The sequence below is a fragment of the Peromyscus maniculatus genome, chromosome 21 (genome assembly GCF_049852395.1).
Source record: "Peromyscus maniculatus bairdii isolate BWxNUB_F1_BW_parent chromosome 21, HU_Pman_BW_mat_3.1, whole genome shotgun sequence".
NCBI lineage: Eukaryota > Metazoa > Chordata > Mammalia > Rodentia > Cricetidae > Peromyscus > Peromyscus maniculatus.
Window position 1 is genome coordinate 47,062,240 of NC_134872.1, and position 21,631 is coordinate 47,083,870.

At 43.6% G+C, this 21,631-nt stretch overlaps 1 protein-coding gene and 1 pseudogene across 3 annotated transcripts; one reads left to right on the forward strand and one right to left on the reverse strand.

The window, feature by feature from the left end:
• Window positions 1-676: 676 nt before the first annotated feature.
• On the reverse strand, window positions 677-21,380 carry LOC143269938 (putative sperm motility kinase W). 3 transcript variants are annotated; one of them, XM_076557602.1, is made up of 12 exons: window positions 19,942-20,078; window positions 9,946-11,535; window positions 9,132-9,535; window positions 8,328-8,394; window positions 7,283-7,412; window positions 6,994-7,091; window positions 6,644-6,717; window positions 6,100-6,213; window positions 3,822-3,964; window positions 3,326-3,398; window positions 2,165-2,286; window positions 677-1,875 (listed from the first exon to the last, which is right to left on the reverse strand). In XM_076557602.1, exons 2-3 carry the CDS (start codon window positions 11,475-11,477, stop codon window positions 9,511-9,513), a joined length of 1,557 nt encoding a protein of 518 aa, XP_076413717.1. In that variant the 5' UTR covers window positions 11,478-11,535; window positions 19,942-20,078; the 3' UTR covers window positions 677-1,875; window positions 2,165-2,286; window positions 3,326-3,398; window positions 3,822-3,964; window positions 6,100-6,213; window positions 6,644-6,717; window positions 6,994-7,091; window positions 7,283-7,412; window positions 8,328-8,394; window positions 9,132-9,510. The 3 variants fall into 3 exon arrangements, with proteins under 3 accessions (XP_076413717.1, XP_076413719.1, XP_076413718.1); XM_076557604.1 differs by lacking the exon at window positions 2,165-2,286; XM_076557603.1 differs by lacking the exons at window positions 677-1,875; window positions 2,165-2,286; window positions 3,326-3,398; ... (2 more) ...; window positions 6,644-6,717; window positions 19,942-20,078 and adding an exon at window positions 21,264-21,380 and having other exon boundaries at window positions 6,986-7,412.
• Window positions 13,695-14,892, forward strand: LOC102914637 (peptidyl-prolyl cis-trans isomerase-like 1 pseudogene; annotated as a pseudogene).
• Window positions 21,381-21,631: the final 251 nt, after the last annotated feature.

The following is a 21,631-nucleotide window of genomic DNA, read 5'->3' on the forward strand; positions in this document are numbered from 1 at the left end:
AGTAACTGTGTGTCCTTGTCAGGAGGTCAAGTGTCCAACATTTCCCCATGTCTTAGTACAGTGTGGTTGGAGGCATGTCTAGCATGGTCTAGAATCTAGCATTGTGTGGGGGAGAGCAGAAGGGAGTTGAATATCTAGTCCTAACACCAAGAGAACTATGTGGTGAGTGTGGGTGAGGGGTGTCATTCATGTCCTTACACTGACCCTGTATGTACAATGTTAACATGAGGAGGGGCATGGGTAGCACATGTGAGTATCTAGGTGTCAGCACTGCTGCTTTTCCCAGCTGACTGGGCCATCCATACAATGCTGTTATCAGATCCGCTGGACAGCTCATCTCCATCCCACACAATGGGATAGGTTTCAGCACAACACACAGCACACACAACGCCTCCACCTCCTCACAGACACAGAGCGTTCACTGGCAGAGATTTGCTGTCCTCTGGAGTGTGTCAGGGCCAAGCTCTCTCTAGAGGTCCTGGGGAGTGTCCTTCTCCAGCCATGCTCCTGCCTCTCTATATTCATGGCTGTTGGCAGCAGGGCTCCTGAGTCCACAGTTCATCTGTGTTATTCTCCTTCCTCCTTCCTATAAGGCAGGAACTTACGTAGTCCTCTTCTATAAGTTTATTGAACATTATAGTGGTTGTATTTGGGGTCAATTTAAATGGTGACTGTGTTCATGTTTCTTGTTTTTATTTTTGGTTGTGAGCCTAGCCTTTAACGGCTGAGCCATCTCTCCAGCCCATGTTTCTTGTTTTTAGAAGGGACTCCTCATTCTTGTTTTTAAAAGGGGTTCCTTATTCTTGTTTTTAAATCTTCTTCTGCAGTCATTTGTGGACAAGCCACTCTCTCTGCCTTGATTTCCCTGGTTGACTATGAGAACATCAGCTGGCAGGATTTCACTGGGTCTGTTACTTAACTTTCTGTTATGTTCCATGTGTCCTGTCTCCATTACTTCCCTGTAGCCCTTTGTGGATCTTTGAGACTTGGTGGGAAGTCCTGGAAGAAGAAGATGATGGTCGGGAGGAATCTCTCCTGTCCTCTGCCCTCTCTTCTAGGTTTAGGTCCAGTTGGTTTTTACATCTTGTGTTTGAGCATCAGACTGGATTTTGTTGAGTGTATAGATGAAGTGCAAACATCTGTTGCCTTTAGAATAACAACTGGTAGAACCTGAGAGCTCATATAGCTTCAGATTTCTCTCCTCCAGGGGTCAAACATTCTGAATGCCAATTTATAGAAATTATGTTGTTATTCTAATTAAGTGCGTCTGTATTTGTTTGAAAATTGTCTCAGTCTAATACCAGTGAAAGATGGGCCGAGGGTATGACCTCAATTTCTCCTTCTTCATGTTAGTGGAGGCCTGGGACAGGTGATCCATGGATACTGCCCTTCTCACGAATCCACTCATCAGTTCAGGAAGGGAAGCACATTTAATTCCCAAGGTTCCTCTGAGATATTTGTTTACATGGTCAGGCAGGTTTTCTGGATTATGTGCTAAGACACAGAGGCATATGTGAATTTCCAAACTGTCAAAATGCAAAGGGGTCTAAGTTGGGCAAGGCTTCAACAGTAAGTACCCATGGGGAGGCTGTCACAAGGGACCACTCCTGTAGATTCCACAGTTCTTGTTGTTAACTTGGAGTCCTTGTCTGTAGTTGGATGGTGGAAGAGAAACCATGCCATTGTCCTCCACAGCATGGCCTCCTGTTGGTGTGTGGAATCTCTGAGTTCCTCTGGAGCTCTGACAATGCCACACTAGTCTGCAAAGCAGGGGAGGTGAGAGGTGCTCTTTTCCCTCCATGTCACTCATGGTAAGTGTGCACATACTCAGGTCAGGAATTCTTGGGATCCAAGACTAGGGATGTGGCCAGGCACCTATGAGAAAATGCTTATGTTAGACCAAAGATGAGGCTGGCAGAAAACTCCTTTCCCACCCTAGCTAGACCTGTGGCCTTTCAGAAAATAGCTGGTTTATTTCTGGTGGAGTTCAGGACATAATGAGGCAACAGTAATGTCCCTTTTCATCCTATGTGACCTTCCTGAGGGAGAATTCAGTGGGGTCTCCTTGGAAAGCCTTGATTTCAGGGACTGGTTTGTTCTAGCTGCTCTGCTATTGTCCCATAAACAGGCTCTAGGATCAAGAAGGAAAAGGGGTTCCACCAACATGTCTGTTTCTAGGCGCTGTGCTTCCTGCACCCAGCTCACTGAACACTTGTCTAGATGACACAGGATGCACATATGGTGAAGATGAGGTTTGTCTGAACATATCCACCAGAACCTGCAGATCTGAGGAGAAAAGGTTGGTCAATGAGAGTTCTGGAGTTGACCTCTGAGGCGACAGAGACCCAGGCAGTCACCACCCTAGCCATCCTATCTGTGTCAGTGTTCTGAGAGGAATCTAAACAGTTCCAACCAGTCAGGCTCTGTGCAAATCAGCAACCTATCCAGCATCACTAGGACTCACTTTTCTCAACTGGGAGGTGAGCATCACTGAGGAACTTTGGGGCAGTGTGTGGAAAGATATTGGAACAAAACCTGCACCTATTCCTGCTGCCTCCAGGAGGAAGTAAGTGGGGCAAGGAGAGTATTAAGTGTTTGAGCCTCATCATAAGATGACTTCTCTCACATAACCATCTAGAAGCCACCATTTCCTCCCTGCAGTGGCCACTGATATAAAAAGTTCACATTAAACTCATCTTGAAAAGCTACAATAGTAAACCCTGTCTCAATTCAAAGATGTTCACCATCTTTGATTCAAACTGTTTCTCCTCATTTTGTTAGGAACAGAGAGGGAAGATTGCCACCACACCAAGTTTTCTCAATATCCCTCTGTAGCCATGCCTCACCTATGACTTTCTCTCTCTCTCTATGGTCCTCTGTAACATAAGCTCAATGACTACCTACCCTTGGGATTGAGGCAGGACTGCCTGGGCCTCCTGATTCTTCCTAACATCTACGCCAGAACAAGTTTAGACCAGAAACCAAAAACTAAGCATCTACTACAGACTGTTATGGAGTGATCTCAGTGATGCTTTCGGCCATGTGTTGCACATAGATGAGCCTTGACATTCATCCCCATCAGAGTGGCATCCTTCACTGCATGGAGACGTAGACATTGTCTGCCTGTCATGTGCACCTGACAACCCTTTAGACACTTAACCCAGCAGGACAAGCAAGCAGAAAGCCTATTGCCAAGACATAGCTGTAAGGTCAACAAGGCTGGGAAGGCTTGACCACTGTACCCAGTGGTACCTGGGTACAAAGTTTTAAAAGTGCTGACCCAACCTCTGACCACTGTGTCCTAGGCTAGGTAAGGCCCACTCACTTCAAAAGTGGAGCAAATTCTCTGCATTCCATCCGATGTGGTACCCATTTTCCTCCAGCTTGCTGGCACTTTCCTGTTAGGAGACAAATATGGTTCTGATAAAAACTCCCTACAGTGAGGCCCCTTCACAAACACATGAACTAGACCAGCATGCAGTGGAACTGTGTCTTTTCTGATGGGCGGGACACAGGGACACTTGAAGGCTGCAAATACAACAGCAGGGAAGGGGTGAGAGGAAATAGAGGAAGGAGCTCCCTTTCCTTCATTTGGGGAAACATTTCACTAGGACCACACACCCTAAGGGTAAACAGATTAATGAGGACTGCTAGTTATTCCCCTGTAGACTGGTCCACAGGGTGTGCATATTCATGGGTAGCTTGTACATGGTACTGGCTCATGACACCCTCAAACAAAGATGCTGTGAAACACCAGCCCTGGATCATATTTCCTCAATAACGAAGGTTTCCTGGAGAGAATCCTGTGGTAGTTGGCTTACCTCCTCGTGTGCTAGACAGAGACCCTCTATGCTGGGGAAGTGGGCACACTGCCATCTGGACTTCCTGCAGAGCTCCTACTTCTGCTGTCCCAGGCCACACCTCAGATCGCCACCCTGTGTCTCCTGATGTATAGAGCTCATCACTTTAAAGAGAAAGGACATGTGAAAGGGACTCTAGGGGAACTGGAAATATGCAGCACTTAATCTAGACCTACTGTGCATCCCTCTCCTCATGGCTCCTTCACCCATCTCTCTCTCTCTCTCTCTCTCTCTCTCTCTCTCTCTCTCTCTTTATCCAAATACCTCCCTTAGTCAATTCTTCCTGCTGACTCTGCCATCTCTGGCTTTTATCTTCTGCTCTCCATCTCCAGATCAACACTGTCTCTTTGTTTAGAAGCAGGTTTGTACTGTGGCACTGGTGATTTTGAAGTCAGGGTTTTAAATTTGCATACCCATAGAGTGAAACAAGTTAATGTGCCCATTGCAAAAGACAGACGACAGTATCAAATACAAAATTAGTGGAGTAGAAACACGAGGTCTATCAAATACAAAATTAGTGGAGTAGAAACCCAAGGCCTGGAAGCAGACCAGTGACTGTGCAATGAGCACTGACAGGTGAAGATATGTGGACAGAGGTCACAGTGTGACTCTCTCTGTCACACTCCGTCACTGCAGCTTCCATCAGGAGATCTTTATGTCTCCTCCTTTTAATATTCTCTTACTTTTTTCTTTTTTTTTCTTAAATTTTGTTTTATTGGTGCAGGTTTATTAATGGAGGGAGGATGTGAAGTACTGGGTGTAGTGGTATTGTGTTCCCCAAAATATCGTGTACCTTAATAAACTATCTGGGGTCAGAGAACAGAAAAAGCCACTAGTTAGGCAGTGATAGCACACACCTTTAATCCTAGCATTCCAGAGATAGAAATCCCTCTGGATCTCTGTGAGTTCAAGGCCACATTGGAAAAAGCCAAGCATGGTGACACACGCCTTTAATCCCAGAAAGCCAGCCTTTAATCCCAGAGAGTGGTGGTAGAAAGCAGAAAGATATATAAGGCATGAGGACCAGAAACTAGAGGCATTTTGGCTGGTTAAGCATTTGGCTGGTTAAGCTTTCAGGCTTTGGAGCAACACAGTTCAGCTGAGATTCATTCTGGATGAGGACTAAGAGGCTTCCAGTCTGAGGAAACAGGACCAGCTGAGGAATTGGCAAGGTGAGATAGCTGTGGCTTGTTCTGTCTCTCTGATCTACCAGCATGGACCCCAATAACTCGCCTCGGGTTTGATTTTATTAATAAGAACTTTTAAGATTCCTGCTACAACTGGGGACATGAATGTGATCAAGATATGGGATATAAAAGACATAGAATGAATACATAAATGAATAATGAGTAAATAAATAGAGAAATAATAACTAAATAGAGGAAGAGCATACAGGGCAAGGGCACATGCTCACCCTAAACAATGAAATTTAGATATTTTTCAGAAAACAGATACAACTGAGGATGACTGTGTTGTGTATGACAGGTGTGTCCCAAAGGACAAATATCACTATCTTCTTTCATATTTAAAATCGGGAGTTTCGTAGGGGCCGTAACATGAACAACAGAACGCTGGCACAGTGGTCTTCCTGGCATGGTCCACAATGTTCTTGGGAGGGCTGATCACTTCTCCCATCACAGAATGTCCAGAGTGGGTGCACAGAATCCTAGTTAGATCTGAATGAAGAAACCTGCAGCCCTGGGATCTCAAATACCTGGGAGTATGAACAAGGTTGATTGGCATAAAACACAGTTCAAAGTGGTTTTGACAAGTAATGAAAACTCTCTGGAACCCATGGGTAAGAATAACCATGGAAGTCAGCAGCCAAGCAGACAGAATCTGGGGGCCAGAGGAGTAGAACTGGAAGCTCCTCTGTAGACTATGTGGCTTTGTGCCCTGCTTCTGCCACTGGTGTCCTTAAAGTGAAAGCCCTGCATTCAACATCCCAAAACAGGCACCAGCTGTCTCAGTGACCCAACTTGAGTCCTCAGCTGTGATCTCATGGCTCAAATGGAAAGAACTCAATCCATCAGACCAGGTAGCCAATCTGGACTCTCCTGATTGGTCAGGTTGAAGTCATGGGATGGGTGCCTGGACTGCAGTGGGAATCCTGAGATAAAGGTTTAGAAAGTAGCCGCCACATGTTCTGTGCCTTGTTTCCAAGGATGTATCAGCTAGGAATACCTCCTCCAGCCCACTGACCAGGGTCCCCAGAAGAATTCATGACAGCAATTCTCACCTGCAGGTATCTGTTCACTGGTGGACATGGACTTCTATTCTGAGGGTTAGAATTGGATTTGCTGTTGTTTGTAGTCCATCCTGGATAACAGAACCTTCAGTTCAGTCCCTGACCCTGTCAGGATGAAAGAAGCACAGAATTGTCTACTTCTGCCTCAAATGTTTGCAGGAATTTACCATTGATGCTATCCAGCACTTGAAGACAGGCATGTGAGTCTACATCTGTAAACGCTGCTCTCAGGAAGCAGAGAAGGGGGTCCATCACTGTGAGTTTGAGAACTGCATGTTCTACACAGAGTCTGTCATGATAGTCAGGGCTATATGGTGAGACACAATCTCAAAAAAAAAAAACTATAAAATGAGGATTCAAGAAATTTCCTTATCTCATTTCCAGTATTCAACAGACTCCTCAACCATGTCTAAAACTCTGCCTTCACTGATGTGCCACAGAAACAGAGCCTGACACCAGGTGATACCCACAAACTGAAAATTTCTCTCTCTCTGATCAAAATGACTGGGTCTTGTTGTGTGCACATGGGACTTACCAGATGATCAGGGATCTAGAAGTAAGTGACAGTACAAGATGGCTCTCATCCTGCTGGGAAGATCTGGTCAAAGCCTGTAATATACATCAGTGTTTGTTAATAGGACAGGATCAGACAGTCAGAATGGAGCTGGAGGCCAACTACAGCAGAGAAGCTGGTTCCTCATTTCTCATACCTCTGCAGTCTCTCAGTCTCCCATTGCTCTTCAGTTGAGCAAATCAATGATAACTTTCCTGTGTGTCATGGATGCTGGCACAGGGCACTTCATGGGATCATTTTCAGCACATCAAGACCAGGCGTCAAAGACTCATCTTCTACCAACAACAGATACTTACTGTACTCAATCTTACCTTCAGGTTCATGATTCACACAGATTAGTTCCATGGAGTCCTGGTTTAGTTCATTTTCTCTTGCCAAATCAGTGAGTTGCTCCCTAGTGAAAGGTGTCCTGGAAACCAGTTCAGACACTACACTGACCATTGCTTCACACTGCATCAGTGACTGTCATCAAGAGATCCATGATGATCAAGGTTTGCTTGTAAGCCTGACCCCAGAGGTGGGCCTTGGTCATAGAGAAGTCCCGTGGCTCTGGCCTTGTAAAGGCAGTACTTAGTATCAAGCCTGGCAATGTCAACTTACCTTCCCACGCTGGAGCAGAACATTGTTAATGTAAGGTCAAATATCAGGTATAAATCCTTCCATGACATGGGAAAATGATGCAAGATTCTTAGGAGGTGGGAGGTAACATGGGAAGCCCGGGTAAAGGAGGCTGTGGAGACAATGACAATGATGCCATCAGATCTGCCAAAGGCCATGTCAGACAAGACCAGAAGAGGACCCCACTGAATGATGGAGCCACCCTAACTGCACCCTTCATCAGAAAACCAGAATGGGAATCCATTTCCAAAGCAGCCTCATAGTTCTCTACCTTGACCTATGCTAAGAAGGATCAGAACAGAGCCTTCCCTCCTCATGCCTGAATAGAGTGCCAAGGATGAAACCAGAGTCTCACTCTGCTCTGCTTGAGACGTTTGTTCCTGGTCTCACTGCCTCAAGACCCCTACCTAGGACAACGCCCTTTTCTAATGACTCATTTCAGGTAATCTCCTCTAGACACATTCTGCCGCTCTCCATAGGTCCTCTCATTTGCTCTTCATGCTCTCCACCTCCTTTCCCCTGTTACTCCCCTTATCTCCATTCTCCCATCTCCTAGTGGATTTACAGTTGCTGTAGTTCTTCTAAAAGACAGTCAGAAAGCAGTTTGGAGGTGATGAAGAGATCAAGGATGATGGAAGCCTGAGACTTGTGTGCAAGTCTGTCCTATTGACAGAGGCAGCCCTTTTAGATGCCTTGGAACACTGGCCCACAGGAACCATGAGGGATGTAGACATTCACTTTGTGGATGCTACACCTGACCCTCAGGGATGATCAACAACAGTGCAGGGGCAACAGTGAGGTGAAGGATGGGGAGATGGCAGCGGAGATCCTAACCTGGAGGATGGATACTGGAGCCTGGAGCCCTAACATATCATCACACATGACACAGATTTCCAGCCTGGATCCCTCCTGTTGCATGTAACCACACCAAGACTGTTGTTCAAATAGGCCATTTCACTTTCTCAAAAAAAAACCCGAAAGAATAAGGAAAGTGCCTGTCTTAGTGAATTTAACCGACAGGACTTACTCAGCACTGAGGAGGATGGGACTCCAATGACCAATAGTCCTGCTTCATTCTCCTGCTGCACCCGGGTCTGTAGGAAAGAACAGGATGTTATTTTCAAGACAGCATCCTACTTGTGTGCCTTGTTACATGCCAGGAACCATCGGAGCAGGCCCTCTCCTCCTCATTGCGGGCTATTCCCAGCTCCCTCCCACTCTGCACTTCAGAGGAGGTTTCTTCCTGCTCTAGCTTGTCCATGGCCCCTGTCACAGGGAAACACACACATCTTCACGTTCCTTTCTTGACAGGAAGTTCCTCAAGCCAGACTCTATTCCTTAATCTACACCACCTCTCATTATCCCTGTAGCTGTCTCTATCCTGTTTCCCAATTAGTCCCCTGCTGTGGGATTGTCTGTATGCGAAATTGCTCTGATTGGTCAATACATAAAACACTGATTGGCCAATGGCCAGGCAGGAAGTACAGGCAGGACTAACAGAGAGGAGAATTAAGGGAACAGGAAGGAAAGGGGGTTTCTCCCAGCCACCTACATGACAAACAGCATGTGAGGATGACGGTAAGCCACGAGCCATGTGGCAAGGTATAGATTTATAAAAATGGATTAATTTAAGATGTAAGAACAGTTAGCAAGAAGCCTGCCACTGCCATACAGTTTGTATGCAATATAAGTCTCTGTGTTTACTTGGTTGGGTCTGATGGCTATGGGACTGGCAGGTGACAAAGATTTGTCCTGACTGTGGGCAAGGCAGAAAAACTCTAGCTACAGTCCCCTTTATCTCCTTCACCCATGTCCACTCTCCAGGACTTACACAAGTCTTACTCTTCTTTCCAAAAGGTAGCCAGAGAAGTAGTTGGAGGGGTTAAAGTGACCAAGAGGATGAGCAGCCGAGATTGATGTGAAGTCATTTCCTGGTTGTAGAGGCTGCTGTTGTCCATGCAGTGTGAGTGGTCCTACAAGCACAACAAAAGCTAGGAAGGTAAAGAGTCACTGTGTACATTGCCTTCCAACCACCTCTTCATCCAACAATAGTGCTGGAGCTAAAGTAAGCTGGAGGAGTTCTAAAGTGGCATCTGAGACCCAATAGCTGGGGTATCGATGCAGGAGCCTGTTGCCGTGTGTTGAAGGGAGCTGGCGCTCTGGCGATGTGTCTTGGATCCCTTCTGTGGCTCCTCCCCAGGGCTGGAATTCTACTGGGCCATTTCAGTTTCCACACTTCAAAGCAGAGAGAAATATGAAAGCACCTCTGTTAGTGACTTTGCTAGATAAAAGTTCTGTGCCATATTTCTCATCCTTATTCCTTCATTCTGAACCTTTAAGCCCTTAGACAAACTCTCCTGCCTTCCTTCCCACCCTGTGGTCCCCATGATATGCTATCTGCTTTTGCCTCAACCTTCCAGAACTTTACATGAACAGGATGCTGTGAAAATTGCCATCTAATGTACCACATATCTGAATAGCTGTGCCCTCTGAGTGGGTACAGCTTTTCATTTAAAAAAGATATTGAAATAGCATATTTAAAAAATGTAGGAATTGATCTGTGAGGCCCAACCTACTGTTCTCCATGTAGGTCTCCCCTGTCCCTCTTTTCCTTGCAGCTCCTGATGCAAGGGTTCAGGGCTCACCTTGAGGTGGGAAGGCAGCAGCAGCAGCAGCAGCAGCAGCAGCAGCACAGTGCTCTCAGTGCATGGGAAATTCGCTTCCTCACCAGTTTCCAGACCCTGAATTGCCTGGATCCAGATTTCATTTGTGCCACCTGGGGCTGGTCACTGGGAATGTCTGGCTCCTGGGATGCATCTTCTTCAGAGAAGCCCAGGTTCAGACTTCCTGTGGGTGTTGTATGGAAGACTGATTCAGGGGAGGAGACATTCCCGGGCAGGGGGTCAGCAGAATTCCTGTTGACTGCAGTGTCCTCTGCAGCAGTGTTGATGAAGCCAGCCACAAGATCATCTCTATCTGGGACTGTGTTGTCTGAAGAGGGCAGCGACTCCAGGAAGGAGAGTCTGTGAGGCATGGTGTAGCTTCTGCATGTTTTGTCTCTTTCTTCCACACCCTCCACCTTAGAGTGACTCTTCCCAGCTTGTGGACTGGTAGTAAACGCTGGTTCACTGGCTCTCTTCAAGGGGAGAGGGAGGCAAACAGGACCAGCAGGGCTGCGAGTTAGCCAGGGCATCTGATCTTGAAGATGGCTGTCCCCACAACTCAGGTGGTGTTTGAGAATGTTGCATGTGGCCGTTACATGATTATCTTCTCGCCTGTGAGTTAGGGATGACACAATCTCCTCACAGGTATAGCCAATGGTGCACATAGCCTCCACGACCTTGGGCAGGATTTCTTTGGTGGCAGGCGGAACATATTGTTGAATGGGGCCCAGCCATGGTCGTTCCACAAGCTGAGAGATTGTGAATCGGTACCAGGTGGTGACCATGAGTAGTCGGGCAATGATGAAGTGACAGGGTTTGGACAGATGGTGTGGAATGGGACACATTGTTGTGATGATGACCCTGTGCATACTTTCAAGGGTTTCTTCCATGTATGGAAAGTGCCCTGTGACCAGGACATATAGGAGGATACCCAAGCTCCACATATCACCTGCCAGTCCATCATAGGGCTTTCTTGCCAAGATCTCTGGAGCCCAATAGAGCAAGGAGCCACAAGGCTCTTCCAACTTTTGCCCCTCTGTGATTTCAATTGCCAAACCAAAGTCACAAAGCTTTGCATTTCCTGCTGCATCGACTAGGATGTTTTCTAATTTGATATCACGGTGTGCAATGTGTCTCTGGTGGAGGAAGTGAACAGCTGATACCACCTGCCGGAAAATCCCTCTAGCCTCCTCCTCCGGGAGACAGCCCAGTGCCCTGAGGCAGCTCTCCAGATCTTCTCCTGCCACATATTCCATAATCACGTAAGTGGTTGACAGTGTGTCGATCATGTGAAAAAATTGAACGATGTTCCTATGTTCCAGAGACTTAAGGATTTTCACTTCAGTACTTATGTCAGCCACACTGTTGGTATTTTTCTCAAGGACCTTGACAGCCACTCGTGTATGTGTGGGAAGGTGGCAGGCCAGCTTCACCTCCCCGAAGGAACCACAGCCTAGAGATATCAACATCCTGAAATCCTTTTCAAGAATGTCCTCTTCCATGTGGCTGCCCATGGTGTTCTGCTCAGTTTCAACCACTTTATCCTGTGGGAAATTTCAGACCCACAAAATGCTAAAAGAAAAACATGAATGCAGTTTAAGGAGGGAGGGCTGTAGATTGGAATTCTCTGTCATGAAATCTGAGGCATCCCAAACAAAGTAATGATGTTCTTCAAGGATATAAAAACTCTAGAAGAACCCAAACTCAAAGCAGTGGATGAGGAATCCTAGGAACGGTTTGAGTTGGTATAAGTAAAGTTGGCATGTGAGGAAATTCTAGAGATCCCTGAGAGAATGAGCTGCTTCTCTCCAAGGAGGTGCCTCAATGCAAACCCCTCAACCAAGCTGATAGAGAGAGATGAGATACAACGTCCACTATAGAAAAACTGATGTTGTAACTAATACATCTACAGACAAGAGGGTCTTTCATGGATGTTACAGTTTTTATACCCCAGAAAATAAGAAAATATTAAAAGGAATTCTTAGACTCATGTGAATAATGAATTAAGATAAAACAAAAACCCTTAAACACATAAGTCACTAGCGACAAGTTTGGACTTGCAGCAAAAAAGCTCCAAACAAGGCAGAGCCCAGATCTCATGGATCCATGAATCATTCAAAGCTTTTCAGAAGAAAGAAGAGCAGGGTTATACAAAATACTTCCAAAAAGAGAAAGCAAAGGCTCTCGTCCAAACTCCTCCCTGTGCCAGTGTTAGCCTGATCCCACCACCAAGTAAGCTCAAGGAATGGAGCATGTGTGAGCTCCTCTCCTTGATGAACACAGATGTGAAGATCATGAACCAGAGTCTTGATCCTTCACCTCCATCTCAGCAGCACACTAAAGAGCCCTTAGTTCATGGTCAGAATGGCAGAAGTAACATTTGTAACAAATGGAACAACAGCATAGCACATAAGGAGACTGTGGGGAGAATCCATGCTCAGCACAGAGACCAGAGAACTGTTGTGTTCTAAGGAAAGTAGCTCAACTAGATAGAGTTCTACAGGAGACAAAGCAGCTCCACTAACAGAACCAGGATCTACCCAGTTTATCCTGGTCATGAGGAAGGAGAGGGCTAGGCTTGTGTGAAAGTCACAGTGTCTGTCACAAAGACATGGTCGGGAACTGATGTAGTGCAGGGGAATATGATCAGGTACAGTATAAGCATGTATGGAAATGTATCGTGCAAACCCTTATGGGAATGTGTGTATAGTGTAATGTATTATACTTACTGCAGAGTTGTGATTATTAAATTATGATTATGCTATATAGTATAATATATTCTAAGTCTTAACTAGTGGGATTATACATAATAATAAGCAAATATTATAATATACACAATTATAAATATGTAATATATATAATATATATATTATATATATATAATATTGTAATATTATATATATAATATATATATATTACACTAATATATATTATATGCTTTAAACCTGTATTTAGGACAGAGCCAGTCAGCACCCCATTGGACTAATGAAGTGAAAGAGGGCCAATTGAACTAAGATCTGCTCCCTGAGACAAAGAGTCCATCAGCACCTACTAGACCAAGAGCTCCCACTGGACCAAGAGTATCTATCAAACCAAGAGAGGCTCCCTCAGACACAGACACCACTTGCACCAAGTGGAGAAAGAGATGTGTAGACACCAGTGCAAAAATACAGTCAACAACATAAAAACCAATATGGCTCCATCAGAACCTACACCAGCGAGACCTGAACATCCCAACACAGAAGAAACACAAGATATCTACCATAAATGTGAGTTTAAAAAGATATTCGACATCTTAAAAGAGGAAATGAAAATTTCCCTTAAAGAAGTTGAGGAAAAGTCCAACTAAACAATGCGAGAAATCAGTAAATCCCTTAAAGAAAGCAAAGAGAGAGCAATTAAACAAGTGAGGGAAACAGTTCAAGATTTGAAAACTGAAGACAACAAAGAAGACACAAACATAAGGACTGCTGGAAGTGGAAAATCTGAGTAAATGAATAGGAACTACAGATGCAAGCATAACCAACAGATTGCAAGATACAGAAGAGCTTATCTCTGGCGTTGAAGACACAATAGAGAAAAGCCAGAAGCTCCTGGACAGACGTTAGGCAGACACTAAGAGACCATGGATGCCAACCCAGATTATTATACCGAGCAAAATGCTCAATCAACATAGACGGAGTAAACAAAATATTCCATGATAAAATCAGATTTAGGCTACGTTCGTCAGCATGGCGTCGATCCCCCCTGACACCTGGCAGCTGCCCAAAGTCTACCTGGAGACTAGCATGGGGGTCATTGTGTTGGAGCTGTACTGGAAGCATGCGCCGAAGACCTGCAAGAACTTTGCAGAGGTGGCTCGCTGGGGCTACTACAGCGACCCCAAATTCCACAGGATCATCAAGGACTTCATGATCCAGGATGGTGACCCGACAGGGACAGGTCGAGGAGGTGCATATCTCTACCGCAAACAGTTTGAGGACGAACTTCACCCAGACCTGAAGTTCACTGGGGCTGGGATCCTTGCGATGGCCAATGCAGGACCAGACACCAATGGCAGCCAGTTCTTCGTGACCCTCGCTCCCACCCAGTGCCTGGACGGCAAACACACCATCTTTGGCCGCGTGTGCCAGGGCATAGGGATGGTGAATCGAGTGGGCATGGTGGAGACAAACTCCCAGGACCGGCCCGTGGATGACGTGAAGATCCTTAAGGCATACCCTTCTGGGTAGAGGGATGCTGTCTCGGGCACACCCAGGTCTTCTAAGATGGTCCCAGGGAGCCATCTTCCGATGCCATAGTGTGCCTTGTGTCGGTGTCATGCATACCAACTCCAACACCCAGGAATAGAAGCAGGCAGAGGGTCGTCCTTGGGGGCTTTTGTATTCCGGCCAATGTCACAGACTTGAGAAGCAGGCAGTGTTAATGAGGCGGTAACTGCACAGCCCTTTCAGCCTACAACGTGTGCTCCTCCAGGAATACACACGCTCTCTATTTTCCCCGCAGAGCCTGAGCATCAACACCGCCGCTTCTGACACTAAACATCCCATGCAAAGCCATATTGAATTTTTGCCAAATGAAAAATGCATCCAGCAATCAAGTTGCTAATGAGGTGTCAAGTGGGGAATGCTAATGTGTAATGATTGAGAAATGGATCTCGAAGAGGAAGCAGGAGCGCTGACCATTTGCCCCCGGGAAGGACTGGCAGTCCTGAGCACAAGGCCAGTCCTTCCAGAGTCTCGCTCACATGCAGGGACACTCTTCAGGGCTTTAGACAGAGTAGGTAAGAAGATTTTATACAGCACATCTTTTTTTTTAATCTTTCTGTATGTGCAGGGGGTGTGGGGCTGAGAGGAAGGATGTTAATACCTATGTAATACATAGAAATTTCCAGAATAAAGTACCATTGGTGGTCAAAAAAAAAACAGATTTAAACAATATCTATCCACAAATCCAGCCCTATACACCACAAATGAAGGAAAAATCCAACCTGAGGTAGTTAGATACACCCATAAAAATACAGGCAATAGGTAGTGCCACACCAACAAATACCAAAGAAAAGAAAAATACAACACTACCACCTAAAACTAACAGGATTAGCAATAACTGGTCATTAATATCTATTAATAATCAATGGTCTCAATTCACTATAAAAAGACACAGGCAAACAGAATGGATACTAAAACAAAATCCATCCATTTGTTGCCAAATGAAACACACCTCAACTTCAAAGACAGACACTACCTCAGAATAAAAGGCTGGGGAAAGACTTTCCAATCAAATCAATTTAAGACGCAAGCTGATATAGCTATCCTAATATCTAATAAAATAGGCTTCAAACTAAAATCAATTGAAAGAGATCAAGAAGAATATTACATATTTATCACAGGCAAAATCCAACAAGATGAAGTCTCAATTCTGAATATTTATGCCCCAAACACAAGGGCACCTACATTCATAAAAGAAACATTACTAAAGCTTAAATCACATATCAAACACCATACACTAGTAGTGTGAGACTTCAACACCCCACTCTCACCAATGGACAGGTCTACCAGACAGAAACTTAACAGAGAAATAAGGGAACTAACAGACATTTTGACTCAAATGGACTTAAGAGATAGATACAGAATATTACACCCTCACAAAAAAGAATATACATTCTTTTCAGCACCCCATGGAACCTTCTCCAAAATCGAACACATGCTTGGGCACAAAGAAAATCTCAACAGTACAAAAAAATTTGAAATAACCTCCTGCATCTTATCAGACCACCATGGCTTAAAGTTAGATTTCAACAACAACAAAAATTACAGAAAGCCTACATTTTCATGGAAACTGAACAATGCCCAATTGAATCACCAATGGATCAAGGAAGAAATAAAGATAGAAATTAAAGATTTCTGAGAATTCAATTAAAACAAAAGTACAACATTCCCAAACTTATGAGACACTATGAAAGCAGTGCTAAGAGGAAAATTCATAGCAATAAAGAATACCGCCCATATAAAGAAGTTGGAGAAATCTCATACTAGTGATTTAACAGCACACCTGAAAGCTCTAGAACAAGAAAAAGCAAATTCACCCAGGAGAAACAGACATCAGGAAACGTTCAAATTGAGGGCTGAAATCAATAAAAATAGAAGCAAACAGAACAATACAAAGAATCAATGAAACAAAGAGTTGGTTCTTTGAGAAAATCAACAAGATAGACATGCCCTTACCCAAATTAACCAAAAAGCTGGGAGACAGACATTACAAATTAACAAAATCAGAAAAAAAAGAGAGACAAAACAACAGACAAGGAAGAAATTCAGAGAATCAGCAGATCATACTTCAAAAACCTGTATTCCACAAAAATGGAAAATCTGAAATAAATGGATGATTTTCTGGATAGGTAACCCATACCAAAGTTAAATCAAGACCAGATAAACTATTTAAATAGACCAATAACCCCTAAGGAAATAGAAATGGTCATTAAAAGTCTCCCAACCAAAAAAAGCCCAGGACCAGATGGCTTCAGCACAGAATTCTACCGAACTTTCAAAGAAGAGCTAAACCAATACTCTTCAAATTGTTCCACACAATAGAAACAGAAGGAACACTACCAAATTCTTTTTATTTGGCTACCGTTACCCTGATATCCGAACCAAAGAAAGATGCAACAAAGAAAGAATTACAGATCAATGTCCCTCATGAACATTGATGCAAAAATAATCAATAAAATACTGGCTAACCGAATCCAGGAACACATCAAAAAAATTATCCACCATGACCAACTAGGCTTCATCCCAGGGATGCAAGAACAGTTCAACCTACGAAAGTCTATCAATGTTTATACCGTATAAACAAATTGAAAGAAAAAAACCACATGATCATATCATTGGATGCTGAAAAAGCCTTTGACAAAATGCAACACCCCTTCATGATAAAGGTTCTAGAGAGATCAGGAATATAAAGAACATACGTAAAAATGATAAAGGAAATTTACAGCAAGCCAACAGCCAACATCAAGTTAAATGGAGAGAAAACTCAAAGCGATTCCACTAAAATCAGGAACAAGACAAGGCTGTCCACTCTCCCCACACTTATTCAACATATTATTTGAAGTTCTAGCTAGAGCAATAAGAAAACAAAAGGAGGTCAAGGGGATACAAATTGGAAAGGAATAAGTCAGACTTTTACTACTTGAAGACTATATTATAGTATACATAAGTGACCCCAAAAATTCTACCAGGGAACTCCTACAGCTGATAAATTGCTTCAGTAAGGTGGCAGGATACAAGATTAACTCAAAAAAATTGGTAACCCTCCTATATACAAATGATAAATCGGCTGAGAAAGAATTCAGAGAAACATCACCTTTTACAATAGCCACATATGATATAAAATACCTTGGGCTAACTCTAACTAAGCAAGTGAAAGCTCTGTAATGTTAAAAAATTTAAGTCTCTGAAGAAAGAAATCGAAGAAGATATCAGAAAATGCAAAGATCTCCCATGCTCATGGATAAGTAGAATTAACATAGTAAAAATGGCAATCTTACCAAAAGCAATCTACAGATCAGATTCCATGCAATCCCCATCAAAGTCCCAACACAATTCTTCACAGACGTGGAAATAACAATACTTAACTTTACATGGAAAAACAAAAAGCCTAGGATACTCAGCAGAGAAAAACAATGACATCATGAGGCTGCAGACAAACGGGTAGAACTAAAAATATCATCCTGAGTGAGGTACCCAGACTTAGAAGGATAAACATAGTATGTACTCACTCCTAAGTAGATACTAGATGTGAGGGAAGGGATGGCCAGACTGCAACCCACAGCTCCAGAGAGGCTATCTAACAAGAAAAGACCCTTAGTGGGAGACATGGATGACACAGCGAAGGAGCAGTGGATGAGATCTATATGAGAGGACTGGGTGTTGGGGGGGGGAGGGGTTGGTGGTGGTAGAGGGCAAAGTGTCAGGAATGAGAACATAGGGAAATGGGAGGGTCAAGCTACCACAGGGACAGAGTGGGAGGCCAGGGAAGGAGATACCATGATAGATGAGGACATCATGGGAATAGGAAGAAGCAGGGTCCTGGGGAGGCTCTCAGGAATCCACAAGGATACCCCACCTTGGACTTCTGGCAGTGGTCCAGAGGGTGCCTGGACTGGTCTACTCTGGTGACTGGTCTAGCAAATAACCTAGCTGTCATCATAGAGCCTTTGTCTAGTGGCTGATGGAGGTAGATGCTGAGATCCTCGGCAAGGCACCAGGCTGAGCTCCGGGAATCCAATACATGAGAGAGAGGAGGGATTCTGCAGTCGGGGGACATCCACATCATGATGGAACGACATGCAGAGATGACCGGTCACACTAGAGGACGCACATGATCTGTATACTAGTGGCTTTGCAGCTCCCATGGGACTGGACTAGGCCCTCTGGATATGGAAAATGGTAGTTTGGTTCAAACTGTTTGGGAGGCACCCAGGCAGGGGGATCAGCATCCATCCCTGATGAATGGGCAGGCCATTGGGAATCTGGTGCCTGTGGTGTGACGCCTTGGGCAGCCTTGGTGCAGTTGGAAGGGGCTTGGACCTGCCTAGGCTCAGTGTGCCGGGCTTTGGTAATTTCCCATGGGAGACCTTGATTTGGGGGATGTGGAGATGTGTGGTGGCTTGTGAGAGAGGGCAGGGGAGTGGGAAGAAGTAGGAGGTGGGATCTGTGGATAGTATGTAGAGTGAGTAGAAAATTTCTTAATAAAGAAAAATGAAAAAAATATCCAAATTTAGTCCAGGAATTTTGAAAATGTTTTCTATACTTGAGAAAAAACATGGAAATAAAAGATTGAATTTTCAAAAATGAAAATTGGGTAGCATTTAATGAGGGAACTAATAATTTAAGCACAAATTGTTTCTAGAAAAACAAATATTTTAATATAATCTTATTACATCTTGTCTTTCCATGTTCAGTTGCTATCCCTTGGAGCCTGCCCTTTTCTAAAGGGACACAGAGCACAGTGGATCTGGAGGAGAGAGGAGGTGAGGGGCAACTGGGAGCAGTGGAGGGAGGTGAGGATGCAGTCAGGATATACTGTACGAAGAAAAATAAATATAAAGAAAAACTGTAAAAACAGAAATATAAATATGAAACAGCAAGTCTAAATCCCAGGAGCCAAAACCAGCAAACTGGAAATCAACTTGTCCAATCTCAACAACTAGCAGCACTGATCCACAAGTATTTCAGTAGACCATATAACTGAGGGAAGGCACACTTTTTTTCAAGCACATTTCATAAAAGAATTATGACCCTAATTGCCGAACCATTTAAGACATTTAAAAAAGATCCTAGTATCAGGCAATATCCTTGAGTGACAGATTGGAGAATCCTGAATGAGAGTAATTAATGGCTCACATCAAATTCAATACCACATTCATAAGACCAGACTTCATGATCAAGACGTCTTTAAGCAGAAACACTCAAGGTTTATCAACAACAAAAGAACACAGCATACACACCACACTGAGGTCAGTCCTGAATCAGACATCAGTGGAATGGATGCCTAATTCAGGAAGAAACCTGGAATTAGTGAAAGCAATATTACAAACAGCGAGTTCCACAAACACAAGTGTCACATTTGTTCACTACAGGTCATGAGCAGGCAGGGGGATAGCCTGTGCATATGGTCCCAATTCAATGGGTTGGGTAGTGAAATATAGCAGATAAATATGACCAAAGTACTGTACAGACAAATATCAAAATAATGATCAAATTCCTCATCCTATGCATTTAATATATAACACTAAATTTGTAAAATACACAAGAACACAGCGAAAAATGACAAAGACATTGATAAAAGGAAAATAGCTTGAAATGAAGAAAGAGGAATTACAGGGAAAATTAGTACCCAAACCAATAATGTACATAAAGAAATAAATAAATGCCAATTGCCAAAAGCCCAAACTGAGAACTTGGGAATTAAACTCACTATGTCCAGATCCAACAGGTCAGAGAAAAAGTCAAGTATATGAGAAACAACTGAGTCCAACTGCTCTCCCACCAACCAACTGCTTCTCTGAAGTACAGACAAACACAGTCTCAGGCAGTGCCTTTTGATTGGCTAGGATCTAGCATACCTCACAAGGAATCCGTGTGATGTCACATGCAATGGACCAATCAAGGCTTGGCAAAAACCAAAGTGATTTTTTAAATTATTTTTCTGTTAAATTATTACATTAATTATTAAATCGGTTTTTTTTTCTGTTCACATTCTTGAACCCAAGCACAAATGCCCTTAGCAGAGAGGGCTGCTATCCCTCCCCACCCCACTCCTGTTATTTTTACAGAAGAGGCAAAGATACATTGCTGTCACAAAGTCATACATTGACCATATCTCCCCCTCCAACACCATGAATACAATCCATGAGATTCCCAAGTAGCCTAAATTCAAGACCCATGCTCTGTCATGTAGCATAGTTCTCATGATAACCAAGCCTGCTTCTTGCTATTGAAGCAATTCCTTTCCCCTCAGAAACCAGGAAGTTCATGGAGACATACTTTCTCTGGTGGGAATAAAACCCCTTCAGACACCCAATGAGTGTCTAGTCCATCGTTACTAATGAACTTTTGTCTGAAAGGAAGATCTGTCCTAGCATCACTGTCCTTCTGTAAGCTCTGGCAATTCCATCCCTCCTCTCATGAAATGTAGAAAATACAGCTAGGTGGTGGTGGCACATGCCTTTAATCCCACCACTTGGCAGGCAGAACAAGGGGGATTCGTCCACACATACAAATTGACACAAAACAGAGAACACACACAACATTGAGGTAAGTCCTATTATCAGACATCAAAAAAAAAATTAAATGCCTTTTTCAGGAACACATTTGCAACAAGTCAAAGTGTTACTTGAAATATCCAAGTTCCACAAACACAAGTGTCACATTTTGTTTCCTAGGGGTCCTAAACATACAGAAGGAAGAACCTTATATCATTAGGAAGTACTTCTTACAATCGATGTGTGGGTAAATGAAATAGATAATGTAAATACGATCAACATATGCAACATAGTCAGATTGGGAAGTCTTGATCAAATTCCTCATGCCATAGAGGTACTATATACCACTCTGTGTGTAAATTACACAAGAATAAAGGCAAAAATGACGAAAGAAGTTGATAAAAGGAAAATGAGGTGAAATGAGGAAAAAGAACTTACAGGCAAAAATCAAAACCCAAAACAATGATGTCAAGAAAGCAATGAACAGATACTAATATATAAAAACAAAAACTGAAAACTTGGGAAATGTACTCACTAAGTTGAGAATCCTACAGGTTTTGAAAAGTCCAAATCTAGCAGATACAACTGAATCCAACTGCTCTTCAGAGAACCAACTGCTTCTCTGAAGTACAAACACAAACCCAGCCCTAGGTGGCGCCCTTTTATTGGCTGATATCTAGCTTACATCACTTGGACTCCATGTGATGTCACATGCAATGGTCCAATCAAGGCTTGGCAAAATACATAGTGATTTTTAATTTTTTTCTCTCACATTCTTGTATCCAGCCACCCTACTACTAATTTTTCTCATGTGTGGTCTAATAGTTAGCAAAGATCTACTTACAGGAGGCAGGGATTATTTAACTTAAGATTTATAGAAACACAAGTCAACACAAGGAGAGG

Excerpts from the sequence above, each read along its gene's own strand:
- LOC143269938 (XM_076557604.1), bottom strand. The coding sequence starts at position 11,477 with ATGGGCAGCCACATGGAAGAGGACATTCTTGAAAAGGATTTCAGGATG. Across the intron at positions 9,536-9,945 it reads TGCTGCCTTCCCACCTCAAG|TGTGGAAACTGAAATGGCCC; the intron begins GTGAGCCCTGAA and ends TCTGCTTTGAAG.